The 14,956-nt window shown below is 40.4% G+C and overlaps 1 protein-coding gene across 2 annotated transcripts in view; it reads right to left on the bottom strand.

Moving 5' to 3' along the window:
- REPS2 (RALBP1 associated Eps domain containing 2) overlaps positions 1-14,956 on the bottom strand; it is a 106,811-nt gene that overhangs the window by 53,243 nt on the left and 38,612 nt on the right. For both annotated transcript variants that reach the window (XM_062603736.1, XM_062603737.1), the window contains exons 4-9: positions 13,460-13,583; positions 10,610-10,707; positions 8,714-8,852; positions 6,681-6,744; positions 4,602-4,744; positions 399-493 (exon numbers count right to left, since the gene is read on the bottom strand). In XM_062603736.1, the coding sequence (XP_062459720.1) occupies positions 399-493; positions 4,602-4,744; positions 6,681-6,744; positions 8,714-8,852; positions 10,610-10,707; positions 13,460-13,583 (663 nt within the window). The remainder of the gene's footprint in view (positions 1-398; positions 494-4,601; positions 4,745-6,680; positions 6,745-8,713; positions 8,853-10,609; positions 10,708-13,459; positions 13,584-14,956) is intronic.

Here is a 14,956-nt window from a genome sequence, read left to right as displayed (position 1 = left end):
CACCTGTGCACCATCCTTGTGCCACACTACTACTCGAGCAGCGTGGGCTCTGCCCCTCACCACTGGCTCCCAATGACAGAGGACCAAAGGCAGCCCCACAGAACACGAGCAGGTACGGTGCGTTTCTCTGCAGGCTCCAACATCACGCAAGGCTGGAGTCCCCTGATGACTACTGCAAACTCTGTTATGTGGGAGTATCTTTTAAAAAGTGTGTCAGCCCTTTCCACACACTTCAGAAACTGTTGAGAGGGGTTCAAGATGGCTTAATGGGAAACCTGGAGACTCCTAAAATCCCCTCAGAGACTCGCAGATCTGCTGCTACCCATACCACAGTCACTGTGAAGCTGGCCTATTCCTCTGTGCCCTGCAAGAGAACTGCTCTACTCAGGCCTCCTTACCTCTGACCGACTGAAGTCCCGAGTCTGCTGACTGCCTGGCAATGGCTCAGAATAAGAATCAAATAGTGCACAGTCACACATGGGCTTCAAAGAAGCTGCAAGTGAAGGAAAAAGAGGGGGGGGAGAGATATGCCAAGTCTCTGATTAATACACACTTCTTAAAAATGTGTTCCAGCACCATTTGCTCTTCATTTCTGCATATCACTACTGACCTGTACACCACAGATGACAAACACCATGAAGAAAATCTGTCTTATATTTTGAGTAAATCAATGTCATGAAAGGGTCAGCATGTATTTCTGTTGCAGACATAATTGTGAAATTTGGGAGAAGTGATTCTTCGCAAACATTTACTGCCAAACAACAACTATTTATTTGGATTTTTCCTCCTCACATTCCAGTATCAAGTAAGTTGGCCTCATAGTTTATACTTTGTTGTCCTAGGAATGTTGAAGGCACTCACCAAACCTTCTACTCCAATTTTTTGACATTCTAAATACTGAAAAGTATAGTGGAATCTACATTATACACTAAAATTGAAGCAAAAACCAAAGACACCAAACACTAGATGCTGCAGTATATAGCATCTTTACCTGAATGACACTAAAAAGAGGGGAAAAACAATAAAAACGGGGGAGAGGAAATCAACTCTAACTTCTCATGGGAATATTCACAAGAACGTCCCTTCTATTGCACTAGCTGGAAGAGACCCGAAAGATCATCTAGTTCCAAGCCCCCCACCACAGACAGGGACACCTTGCACTAGACCACATTGCTCAAAGCCCCATGAAGCCTTGGCCTCTGACACGCCAGAAGGCTGTGCTGCCATCCAGCGAGACCTGGACAGGCTGGAGAGTTGGGCAGGGAATAACTTGATGAAATATAACAAAGGAAAGTGTAGAGTCCTGCATCTGGGCAGGAACAACCCCAGGTTCCAGTATAGGTTGGGGAACGACCTGTTAGAGAGCAGTGTAGGGGAGAGGGACTTGGGGGTCCTAGTGGACGACAGGATGACCATGAGCCAACACTGTGCCCTTGTGGCCAAGAAGGCCAATGGCATCCTGGGGTGTATTAGAAGGGGGGTAGTTAGGAGGTCGAGAGAGGTCCTCCTTCCCCTCTACTCTGCCCTGGTGAGACCGCATCTGGAATATTGTGTCCAGTTCTGGGCCCCTCAGTTCAAGAAGGACAGGGAGCTGCTGGAGAGAGTCCAGTGCAGGGCAACTAAGATGATTAAGGGAGTGGAGCATCTCCCTTATGAGGAAAGACTGAGGGAGCTGGGTCTCTATAGTTAAGAGGAGACTGAGGGGTGACCTTATTAGTGTATATAAATATATAAAGGGGGAGTGTCACGAGGATGGAGCCAGGCTCTACTCAGTGGCAAACAATGATAGGACAAGGGGTAATGGGTACAAACTGGAACACAAGAGGTTCCACTTAAACTTGAGAAGAAACTTCTTCTCAGTGAGGGTGACGGAACACTGGAACAGGCTGCCCAGGGAGGCTGTGGAGTCTCCTTCCCTGGAGACATTCAAAACCCGCCTGGACACATTCCTGTGTAACCTTATCTAGGTGTTCCTGCTCCGGCAGGGGGATTGGACTAGATGATCTTTTGAGGTCCCTTCCAATCTCTAGCATACTGTGATACTGTGATACTTCCAAGGATGGGGCAGCCACAGCTTCTCTCATCAACCTGTTCCAGTGTCTCCCCACCCCCACAGTGAAGAACATCTTCCTATTACCTGGTCTAAATCCACCTTCTTTTAGTTAAAGCCATTCCCCCTTGTCCTACCTCTACAGGCCCTTGTGAAACGTCCCTCTCCAGCTCTATCATAGGCCCCCTTTAGGTACTGGAAGGCTGCTCTCTAAGGTCCCCCTTGAGCCTTCTCCAGGCTGAACAGCCCCAACTCTCTCAGCCTGTCTTCATAGTGCTCCAGCCCTCCGATCATCTTTGTGGCCTCCTCTGGACTCGCTCCAACAGCTCCATGTCCCTCTTATGTTGGGGACCCCAGAGCTGAACACAGTATTGCAGGTAGGGTCTCATGAAAGCAGAACAGAGAGGGAGAATCACCTCCCTGAATTTGCTGGTCACACTCATTTTTTGATGCAGCTCAGCATACGCTTGGCTTTCTGAGCTGCAACTGCACATTGCCAGGTCATGTTGAGCTCTTCAACATGAAATATACTGAAAGGCAGAATAATCAGTTTGGACATCAAATTTCTAGTTTCTGACTAGCATCTAATTTTCCTGCATAAATTAAGCTCTTGCAATCTTTCTTAACTTACAATACAGTGGGTTACATACAGGACAAATAGCTTTACAGATTCTCTAAATTAGTTTTAAATAAAAACTTTCAGAAAAGGAGGTAGTGAGTCAGATTTTTAATGGAGCTGTGCCAGGACAGCACTGGAACCTGTGCTTGCAGTTTACAGAACGAGCCATAAAACAGCAAGATTAAATCATTCTTAAATGCTCTGTTTTATGCTCCAAGTCACTTTATTTGAAGCTTTAGTACTCTTATCAGATGCAAATATTTCACTTTAACCAAATTTTGCCTCATTCTGAAACTAATACCTAATGAACCTAATGAAAAGCAGTTTTCAGTAATCCTCATTGGGGTTATTATGGAAACATGAAAACAGTTTCTTGACATTTCAGGACTTTAGGCATATGTATGAGGTACTTGCCTACTTACTACTGCTTTAATTTCAGAGGTTGATACAACCAGGCTCTATGCTATTCATAGTGTGTTGGGATGCTGTTCTTTTTATTAATGCGAGTCTTTCAAATGACAGATTTTTGAATCCTGACTAGGTAGAAGAACAAGCACAAGACATTTTCAGATCCTCAAGCTGACCAGAATTAGCATATTAGCTGAGGAATTTAAAGTGTCCACAATAACCAGTCCTCTCATCTCTTCCACACACATCAGCTTGAAATGCTTGGTTGCGTACAACACCATGAAACAATTACCTAAAAGAAACGGTTAAGACCCCAGTGCTGAAAGGGGGAAATTAGGGAAATGGAGGACTCCTCCAGGCAACAACCACAGCTTGCCATGCTTTTCCTCCCATAGACATTACAATTCCCTACAACTAGAGATAAGTATTTCCATTGTGGTTTTACCCAAAAAGGCTTGATGTGAAGACACACTACAAGAACCTGCTTACAAGCTCATTATCATGAGGCGCAAGAGTAGCAAACAAAGTGGTGGTCCTGGAGGGAAAGGGTAGCTGTAATTATGAAAAGGGAATGTAATTAGAGAGACTAAAAGAGAAGACGACTTGGAAGTGCAGGTTTTAGAGGAGCTTCTCACTTTGGGTATGAAGATAGTGAATTATAAGGAACATGACTCCACCAGAAATTACTTCACAAATCTGATACAGGGTGAACATTTAATTTTCCTAACAGCAGCTTGATTAGCTCTTTTCCTGTCTTTTAATATATTCAGAGTCATCAAATTCAATGGAGATTTTATTAGGTCTTAAATATTATCCCTTAGCACTGTAATTATCATCTGTGATTAATCCTCCTTGCCCTAGAAAGTCATGCACATTTTTTAGATGGAACAGTATGTATTTCAATGCTCATTTATAATTAAAAGAGACATAACTGAAGAGAACAAATGAAGGGGCAGGTCTCTTACTGCACTTTCTTACCGAGGTATGTTATATTTCCGATTAATTCATCCCTGTACTACACAAATTGTTGTAATCCCCCCATCATTACTGTAAATTGCTTATAGAAGAATCTGTGGATTACATAAAATAAATTACAAGAGAAAAAAAAAATCAACCTTTGATATAAACCAGTACTGTATATAACAAAATATATTGGCATACTAAGTTCTAAAGCAGTCCAGTCTCGTTTTCAATACATCTTCAAGAGACAAATACTTAAGGGAAAAAATCATCAGAAGAGTCACTGGATTATCTTTGCTATGGGTATCATCTGCCATTTTAGCTATAACGACACCTGAAGCACACTTGAGGGAAGAGGCAGACATAAAGAAGCAGGTAACTGCTACACTTTGCATAGCTATTTTTTGCTTTTATACATTACTTTTACAGCAACATTAAAAACATATGCATTAGAAAGCACCTGGAGAGCCATCCTACCTGCAGGATGGAACATGAAACCTGTTTTACAGGCACACTGGGTTCCTAAGGTGGCAGCAGGAACATGACCTCCCACAGAGACATTACCTGCTTGGAGGTACTCTGGCAGCAGTGTTTCCGGCAGTGTCTTGGGCAGCTGGTAACCATTCTTCCTTGCAACCACAAGGTGGAAAGCAGCACAAAACTCCGGGAGTGTCAGCGCCCCATCACAATCCACATCGCTCAGCTCCCTGTGGATACAAGAGACACATGTTTTCCAAGCCATTACCTCAGGGAAATGTATGTGTGCAATCACATGGGAGACAGAAATGCAACTTTGAGAAGGAATATTTTAATACAAGATGAACATCTCTCATTTGCACTTCATTCTAACTTTGTCTCATGAAGATGAAGCAAGTTAATTTATTGGGGCCTTTAAAAGAAGCCTATAAGAAAGATGTGGTGAGACTTTTCAGCAGGGCCTGTTATGACAGGACAAGGGGCAATGGTTTTAAAATAAAAGAGGGGACATTCAGGCTGGATGTGAGGAAAAAATTCTTTACAATGAGGGTGGTAAAATACGGGCACAGGTTGCCCAGAGAAGCTGTGGCTGCCCCATTCCTGGTAGTGTTCAAGGCCAGGCCGGATGTGGTTCTGAGCAACCTGATGTAGTTGAAGATGTCCCTGCTCATTGGAGGGGAGTCGGACTAGATGACCTTTGAAGGCCCTTCCACCCCAAACCATTATATGTTTCTATAGTGACTTGTCACATTTTGCTTTTTTAATTAAGTAAATTTTTTGTTATATATCATACCATAAAATATGATATGCATATTTTAGAACATGAAATATGTATCTTGTACTTCCAAGGGTGAATTAACTTTCCAAAGGTTGAAAGCACTTTTCACCAATCCATGCAGGATCTTAAACCAGTTCAAGCAGAGAAGGTTACAGACTTCAGCAATGGTTAGTTAGCACCACTGACTAGCTTCAAGAAAAGAGTTAAATTAATGATCTTCACAAGTTTAAATGTTATTGTTAACTTCCCACTAAAGCAGTCCTAATTCTAGGATTCTTCTTAAGCACTAAAACCGCTCTTCATAAATGCAAGAATTCAATTTTATAAATTCACTAAAGCAGATAAACACATAACTTCCTACTCTTTGAAAGTAATGAGATTTTTTCAAGCTGTTGAGGTTATAGTGAAGAAGACTGAAACCTCCCATGTGTTTAACACAGCAACATGACCTGACACATCACATCACAAAATTATAATTATCTACTAAAAAGGAATACTTTTCTTTAAATTTTGCACAGAGAACAACTGGTGTCAGCAATAAAAAGAAAACATGTTTTGTTAACATATTGGGTTAAGCCATTCTTCTTTAGTATTTTTAAATTTAAATTCCAATATTCACTTCCCCCAACACTATGTTTCTTCAGTTGTTTGGTTTTTATTTTTTTTTATTTTCACAACTTTTGAAAAGATTCCAGACATATTCTTTGACCCCAACAGATGTTTAAGCTCTTGCAAGCTTTTTTCTCATTTCTCTTTATAAAAGCATATATAAATTCTATCACCATTTCTGATCAATGTTTAAAACTGTTCTTCCTATCTGAGATGCAAGGATGACACTGAATTACAAAGCACCATGTTGTTTATTGTCAATTTTTATCATGTACAGTTCCATCTGCAATCATTTCTAAATAAGCTCATTAAAAGTATACTGGTTCATTAGAAAAGCACTGATGAATTATGTAGCTGTACTTACTAAAAATTAGGCATTAATTAGGCCTCCTCTGACAAAACACAGCCAGAAACATAAAACCAACAACACATCTAAAACATTCCAGAGGTGCTTCTCCTCTGTGTCATTTAATGAAAAAACATCACTTTCATGGAGCTAATGATGCTTCTTAAGAACAGCTCTCAGTTATATATCTCTTCAAACCTTCCCAGTCCCACTGAGTAGGTGAACATCTCCCCAGAAAACAAGCGTGTCAGGAAGATCAATGAGCACCCTGCTGCTTGGGCCTGAAAGTGATTCTGGAGATAAGAGCAATAATCATAATTGAAGACACTTTTCAGAATTTAACAAGAACTCTTGAATTAAGCATCTTTTATGAAAAAAAAAAGGGGGGGGGAATACAAGGATACACATCCCCAACACTTATTACAGTACTTACCAGATGTGAGAAAGCTCTGGGATGGGCAGCTTTGATTTTGTGAAGAAATTCTTTGCCACAGAACCTGTTGGGAAACCGTGCCTTATCAACCATTGAAAATTAGTTCTCCAATTATTTACCTTTGACCAGAGCTGCCACGCCAGAAGCAGCTGGTCTCTTTACATCCAAGAGACACTCAGATTAACTGAACGCTACTACGGCTGTTGGACCATTTGTCTCTTGCTGAATAAGTGACAGAGAAAGCCAGACAGAGCTGTTGACCTCATTTCCCCAATCCCTCCATATAGGAAAAACTGAAGGAAGGAAAACATGCTTTAGTACTAGCAATTCTAACCAGCATAATTACTATGTCACTAATGATGAAATAACAGACACAAACAACTCTACTTCACTCAGAAGCCATGTGTGTGGCAGTACAGTCCTGTAGCACCTACACTGCTCTCCCAAGACGCTGCTTTAACCATGATTTTTCCCTTCAGGCTCAGATTTTTGGGGGAAGGGGAAGAAGGAGATTCAGCTACCACAGAGCTACTGTCCTGCTGCAGACATTCTCATTCATCCTGCCACAACAGTCCTTCTCATTCTTCTCCTAGCTAACACAGTCGCTTCTTCACCATCCCATATGCATAGGCTATCAGGGTTATCGGGAAGCCCTAGCTGGATACAGGCTCTTACAAAACATAAGGCAACATGAAGCACAGACTTCCAGATCTATACTCCTTTTCCCCTTGGGCATTCAGGACAGATCACCCACTGCAGTACATAAGAAAAGCTGTCCAAGATTTGCCTAGCACAGCCATGTCCTCTCCAACACCTGATACCAAGAGAGGAGTATGTAACCATGAAGAAACCATGTAATAACAATGTACCTCCAGAACATCCCCCACCCTATGACCACGTGCAATTCAGGAACTTTCTCAACCAGGGGTAGCACTTAAATATTCAGTAACTTATGACAGATTTCTTCAATCACAGATTTCTCAAATAACTTCTGGAACCTGAACAAACCTCTAGTGTCCATAACATGCTGTAGCAAGGACTTCTACAGCTTAGTTATGTTCGGATGCTGTGGAAGCTTAAATTTACCATTTATAAACAGTAATTTTAGATAGGCAAGGACTGCCTGAGCACCTTGCTCCACATAAAGGAAAACGCACAACTACCTGAGAGCCTGTATATGCATATATACATGCATACACAGTTCCAGACATATAATAAGTCTTTGAGGAAATACAGTGTTCTTGGACAACCATTTTCTCTTTCAAGATTATATGAAAGAGTCTTAACTGAGGCAAAGAACTGGTGAAGCACTAATTTCTGTCAGCAGCAAGTTATTTAAATTTTCAGCCGGATCCAAGCCTCCCGAACCCTAGTAATCCAGCAGGGCTCAGTAAGAACACCTCTGTTTACAAACTATGATGTCTTCCTTACCAAACCAAGCATGAAAGGTACTGCCTATACCCACAGTGACTCTCATGAGCACCCTGATCCTCCTATTCAGGATGGAAAGGTAATCTCATGCTGTTAACAATACTTTTAGCATGTGTGTGCTATCCAGGATTTGCTTCTAATCACCTGAAGATCAAAATCTCAGTCTGCAGAGGCATAAACACTCAGGCTTGGCCACATGTGACAGTTAACCACATGCTTCACTTTCATCCCATGAACGCTGCCACATTTCTGCTGGGAAAGCAAGCACAACCCTAAGCTCAATATATACCCTAAGTTTTTCAGCTCAGTATACACTGCAGATGTGATCCACAAATACAGTGGATGAAATACAGAGAGCTCACTTTTAATTTCTGCTGAATTGCCAACACTTCTCCTTTAGATACAATGTTTTCTAAAATGAGGATATTTAAGAAAAACAAAATAGCCACAGTACTGGTTTGCTCTTTGAGCTGTCTGCACAACCAATTTTTTCTCATAAGCTCACCCCAGACAGAAAAAAATAATTAATTTATCTACTTAATACTTCTCACTTCTCAGCCTGGTCCCTCTGTTTGACATGCATGGTGTTTGGTAGAAATTACCTGAAACAAAGGCGTTCAGGTCAGGCTGCAGGGACCTGAACTGGTTGATATAGTAGTCTCGCTGCTCCTCCGTTATCCTCCAAGGGTCATCTGAATAATGGGTGCTGCTGTCCTGTTGCTCCCGCTCTGCTGAAAGAGACTGAAGGGAGGGACACTGGTACCAGCCACCAGTGGTGGGGTAGAAGAGCACTGGGCACCTCAAGAAACCACACTCACTCTGTTCTGTTAGGGAGTGATTCACATTTAAAATACGCATTTTAAAAAGATGTGAAGCAGAAACAGCCACACAGACTACTGTCTCACTACTTTTCCAGTCAAGCTGAGGCTAATGTTAGGCATGTTTACCCAGACAATTAAAGAAAGTCTTACATGACCCAAGCTAAAAGAAAAAAAGAAATCTTAAAACTGCTGACTGCAAAAAAGCAAAGTCCATGTCAAAATTTATTACCTTTGGATTTATTTTAGGGGTTCATTTTGGCTGCCATGCATTTCAAAACTGAAATGCACACTGTACACCTGAAATGGATGGAAACAGTAAAGGACCTAAAGCTGTATTTATGCAGCACAGTGCATGACAACTTAGCTTTTCAAAGAAAGTATACATTTAGTTATTACAGAGCTACACCACTTCTATGTGCCCCAAGTAACTCAAGAACACATTACACCAAGGCAGAGAGACATGCAAAACTCTTGAGACCTCCTCAACCCTCTGTCACTTCCTAAGGTTTAGGTAAAAAAATCCTACTTCAGGAAGAAGAATATTTTGGATGAAAAGGACATTTTGTCCATTTTTGTCTTTGTTTTCTGATTGAATTGTCTAAGGGAGGTCTGTATGTTTGGTAGGTTGAGTGGTGATGTCTAGAAGAGGGCTGCTGGTACAGTTACTACCTTTGTTAAAGTGTAATGACTTAATAGTCAAGATAAAGGCCTGGATGACGATGCTTTTAAAGAGGAAGGACAAGAATTAACAATAGCCTGACTCCAACCAGCTCTGAAACCCTTTCTCTGACATACCTGTCCACTTCCTAAGAAGCAAACACAAAACACTTGTTCTGAAATACATCAAAAGATCCCCGAAACGGGCAACATCATAAAGCCTTAAACTAATTTTCATTTCAAAGCGCTACACAAATGCACTCACTTTCCTTTCAAGTTAGCACAAATTACGCGACACTACCTATACATCTTTTCCTGAGGCTCAAGTGACATTTTAATATGGGTGTTGAGTGCTAAGCACTTGGGAAAAGGCACAGAGTCTCTGAGTCTTACTTATTTAGGAAAAGCTAATCCTTAGGGTAAACTACCTGTTCACATAATAAATGCACAGCAGGTATGCAGGAACATTGGAAAGATCTGCTCTTGCAAAAAGCAGGAAAACATAAGACGCATCTCATAAAACCAAAAATACTGTCAGAAAATAATTTATTCTATTTGCAATGTGATTTAACTAACTGGGGTGAAAAAACACTACACAAAATATTAGGCCATAAATTCTGTGCATGTGTTACAGACAACATTCTAAATCAAACAAGAATCTCTGTGAAACCTCATAGGTTTTAAATGAAAACTTTTACTTCTGCTAGGATAACCCAATTTCTTTTTTTTTTTTTACTTTTTAACTGAAGATTCTTAGTATAGTTTTCCTATCTATGCTCTTTGATACTACTTCTACTTAGCTTCAGCAATTTAATTAATTGGACTATTTATTTTAATTCCTCCTTCCCCATTGGCTTTTTATTTTCTTTTTCATATACTAAAAAAGCATGTTTCAGCCTCTACTTTAAAAACACCATGAAGAACACTTCTTACTTCTGATGTGAGAATTTTTCTGCCCTTTTTTTCTTTCTCTGTTGTTTTATTAGTAGTACTACTAAAGAAAAACATGTAACTCATTACCCGATTTGGAGTTGAGCAGGTGAGTGAAGGCTTGGCTCCGTAATTCCCTGATGATGGTCCATCTTGCTGGTGAGTAGAGTGTCTGACTTCATAAGGAACTGCAGACATTTAAAAATAAAATAAATAAAATAAAAAGAATAATAAAAAAGATCCTACTAGGGTAAAGGAAATCATTAAATACCACAAGGTCAAGAATCTACCTTGTGAACCTAGTATCAAAATCCATTTTGTCTTCTGCAACAATATTCCAGCCACATACTTGTCTTTTATTTTACATCATTCTTCAGACATTACTGATAGAAACTGTCAGTTATATATTACTAGATAAGAAAAATCATTGTTCACCATGTTGAAATATATATTTATATAGCCTGTTTATACGTTTTGTATACTTATAGCCATATATAGCACAAGAATGCACTACAAATAAGAAGAAACAATTCAATGGAGCTTCAAAAAAATATGCTTTGACAATGTTACCAATTAGTAAATCACTATTTTTTATATACTCTTCTTTCTCCCTTCCCTAATTTCGACTGAAAATCAAAATACATTTTGCATTCTTTGGAGTAAAGTTAGTAAATAAAAGTAACAATTGCTTCTTTTCTTGCTAAAGTAAATCGCTTGCATTCCATGGCAGAAAATACAGTAAGTGGTGGCATAACAACACATTTAGGAAAAATGTTTTAAAAATAGTTCAAGTATGCAAACAAAAAGGCAACCCACTCATAGACCCTTACAGATCCGAGAACTTCTGCTGCCAGCCTATTCAAAACTTACAGATAGAACTCAAAAGACCTGTAATGAAAAGCGAGATGAAGAAATCTTAAAATAGGTTCTGACCTTAAAAATTATACCCCTAACCCCCTTGTTTTTCTAAGTGGTTTTATCCTGTATTGGCATCTATTTTTATTCCTGTAAGGCATCTATTTTTATTCCTGTACAAGCAACTTCTAATTTCAGAAAAAAAATATGGGAAGGAAGTTGTGAAATATACAGATGCCCTCGGAAAGGAGATTTAAACACAAGGCCACACTGCTCTGTGTTTGCTAGCAAGAAAAGCATCCAAAACTATCAAGAAAAAAGTATAGTCACGGTCGCAGTGCAAAGGGCTGACCCTTGAAGACACACCACCCAGTTTCATGGTCAGACCTGCAGTGCAGACCAGCCGACCTGTGTCAGTGCTGTGTCACCAGCACCTCCTGTGCATACACTAATACAGTGGCTTCCAGAACTATCCTTTCAAATGATCTTCAAAAAACTGGAAGAGTCCTCATCTTAAAGGCCAGGAAGAACCAGTAGGTCACCTAGCTTGGCACTTAGCACAGCATGGGTTCTAAAATGTGATCCACTACTGTCACTGAGAATACATTTGGCTGAAGTATCCCTGATGGGATTAGAATAGGAGAGCTTCCTTTTCTGGAATATAGGAGAAATTCTCTTTCTGGAAAATAACCATAGTGTTCTATACCTGTAGTATTTTTTCAGCTTAAAAATACAAGCTGTTTAATAATTAATTTTAGAAGAAATTGACAGCTTAGATTGGATGCCTCTACTCACTTTGCACAGCCACTGACTCCATGAGTTACGTTTGCAACCAGCTTCAGGAGGGAGGAAGAGGAGAGGGGAAGAACAAATATAAAAACCCCAACACTCAAAATGCCCCCATAGCACTGACCAATCTGGAACAGAGTCCCAGAAAAGAGCAGAGGTGGCACAGTCAGCTGCTCCTGACGGCCACCTCCTGCCTAGCTCTTCAGGGTGTGGGCTATCTGCTACATGTCTTCTTCACTGCAGCAGAAATGAACTGTACCACCTCACTAGTACTGCTTACTTCAGAAGTCAGCCATCACTGTTTTGATCAGTTATGCCAAAGGTGGGGTGAGGAAAAATCCCATCACTGAGCAAACAGCAGTTTACCTAATCAGCAAGTGAATGTCTGTGACTCAGTACTGGTATGATTTTCACATGAAGGCCACTTGACAATGTCAAACACAGTCTTATCATGGCTGTACTGAGTTTCAAAATGAAATAGCTCTGTATTTTCACTCATTTGTAAACAAGGACAACAGCTAATGGACTAGTACCAAACTTCAGTCTTCACTCACTGCAAACACACTAACTGAAGGCAGGAGAAATGAGGGAAGGATGATAGACACAAATGCCTACTATTGCCAGCATCTTGGTCACCAGATGTTGCAATTAGGAGAATGCAAGAATGTTACTAAGGCTTTAGAAGTTCCTGTTACTAATAAAACTGGCTCCTGCCCACTACCTTCTTACTAAAATCGGAATGTTTTGCCACCTACTCTAATGGCAATGAGATCAAGGACAACGTCTTATTTTTGACTGTTTTGCCTATATGACACTGTGGGACTGTTTTTATATTCATGTTTTAGTGTTATTTCTGTTACAAAACCGAAGAGACTAGAGAGATTATTATCCTGCCTGGCATAGGAAGGTTCACTGCCAATCTGAAAACTAATATAGTGGCTACTGAAATCAGGAGATTTTCTTCCCCTCTAATAAAACCAAAGGCACCATGCACTCTGAAAATAGTCACAAGCACCCTGTCACTGTGATACATTGCACATAGCCTTGTCACAGATTACCTATTTGCATCTGTCTGTGAGCCATGACATATAAATCTAACTTATTTACCAGATCATGAATAGAAAGACAGGATTGAACAATCAAAATAAAGTTGATTAAATAATTTTTCAAAATACAGGTCTAGCTAAATTTTTAATCATTATGCTGATTGTCAGTTGCATTTGAAATTTGATGCTTCTGAGAAAGAAAACAAAAAAAAAATTGGAAGCAATGCGTGCATCCCAATTTTTATCCTACCTCCGTGCTGCTGCTCCAGACCACTTCTTGATTTACCATATCCATAACTTAGGGGTATTCTCTGGTAAGTAGATGGAGAAGCAGGAGGTGAGCATATTGGAGACACTGGAGGAGATCTGGGCTCCTATTTTAAAACACATCAACACAAAAAGCAATTCTGAGACCCAAAAAAACACCAAGTAATCCTGCACAGTTATCCAAACACATGCAGCATGACTGATAAGCTGCAAATACTGCAGCTCCTTCAGGCCCTTTTTTTCCACGAAAAAGCTCATGAGAAAGCATGACAGATTTTGGTATTGAGCCTTCTAGAGGTAAAGCATGGCAATGCCATAGCAAAGCTTTGCAATGAACAGCTCAAGATATTTTGCTTCCAAAGATGACTTAAGAAGTACACGTAGAAGGCTTAATGTGAGTGGGTATCTTAGAATTTGCATAACATAGTGTGAGTGCATTCTTTGTGGGAGAGCATTTTCCATATAAAAACATATTAAAAATTAAAATAAGCCTCTTGAATCAGTATTTTAGGCACTCTGTAGATTTGTAGGTGTTACTGGGTAACTACCCTAAAGCTTTCTCTTTCCCTTGACATACAGAGATTGTTTAGGAGGAGGATGTGATCCTGAAACATTTTACTGAGTAAGAAGGAAAATACAGCACAACAAAGATAACCTAGATGGAGCCAGGGGTTTGAAGGCAATGTTCCGCTTCCGTGTCAGTACACGCAGGCAGATAAACATACATGCTCTTCTTCCTCATCCTGTTATTCTCACCATCTTGTCATCAGCTCATTCCTGTCCGTTGACCTCAGGCTGGGAATGCTGTTACTCACACTGGCACACTGTGTGATAAATGTGTGTGCACACTACAGGAAGATAAAGTGCCTGCCACTAGGCACTTACAACATTACCTGATACAGTACCAGAGAAGAAGGTGTCAGGCCTGGGGAAAATTGTGCAAATCAAGGTTGCATTGTGAAGCTGCTTGTATCTGAGTAAGTGCTCTCAACTCTACTAAGTATAGGTAATACAAATCTCCCTTAGAGAGCTTTATTAAATTGGCTACTCAGAACAGAGAATGCTGGGACAATGTTTCGCTGAGGACAAAGAAAAGCAGATTTACTCTGGACCACTCCTCTAAAGGGCCAGAATGGAAGAAAACCTGGTGGTCTTATCCCACCCAGAAATAGTTGCTCATGATTCAACAACTCTTCTCCAGCTGAATATTTCTGTAGTTACTAAATATCATACTGGCCATGAGAAATTGCTTGCTTTCATTCTCTTTCACAGACAGGTTTCTATTTGCTGCTCCTCCCTTAGGCCTCTCCAAGCAGCAGTGCTGGACTAAGTAGGAAGACAACGCTGAAAGAACTTACACAGAATATTACAGTGCTGAAAGCTTTATACAAGCTCATATAGAGAAATTCCCTTCAGGGATGCAACTGGGATGCATCAAAAATAGAGCACAGCCCAATGGGGATTATTTGCATGACAGGAG

The sequence above is a fragment of the Pezoporus occidentalis genome, unplaced genomic scaffold, assembly GCF_034315485.1.
Source record: "Pezoporus occidentalis ecotype Australia unplaced genomic scaffold, CSIRO_AGI_Poc_V1 ctg81, whole genome shotgun sequence".
Classification (NCBI taxonomy): Eukaryota; Metazoa; Chordata; class Aves; order Psittaciformes; family Psittacidae; genus Pezoporus; species Pezoporus occidentalis.
Note: the sequence above shows the minus strand (reverse complement) of the source record. Positions and strands in the feature narration are given on the sequence as shown.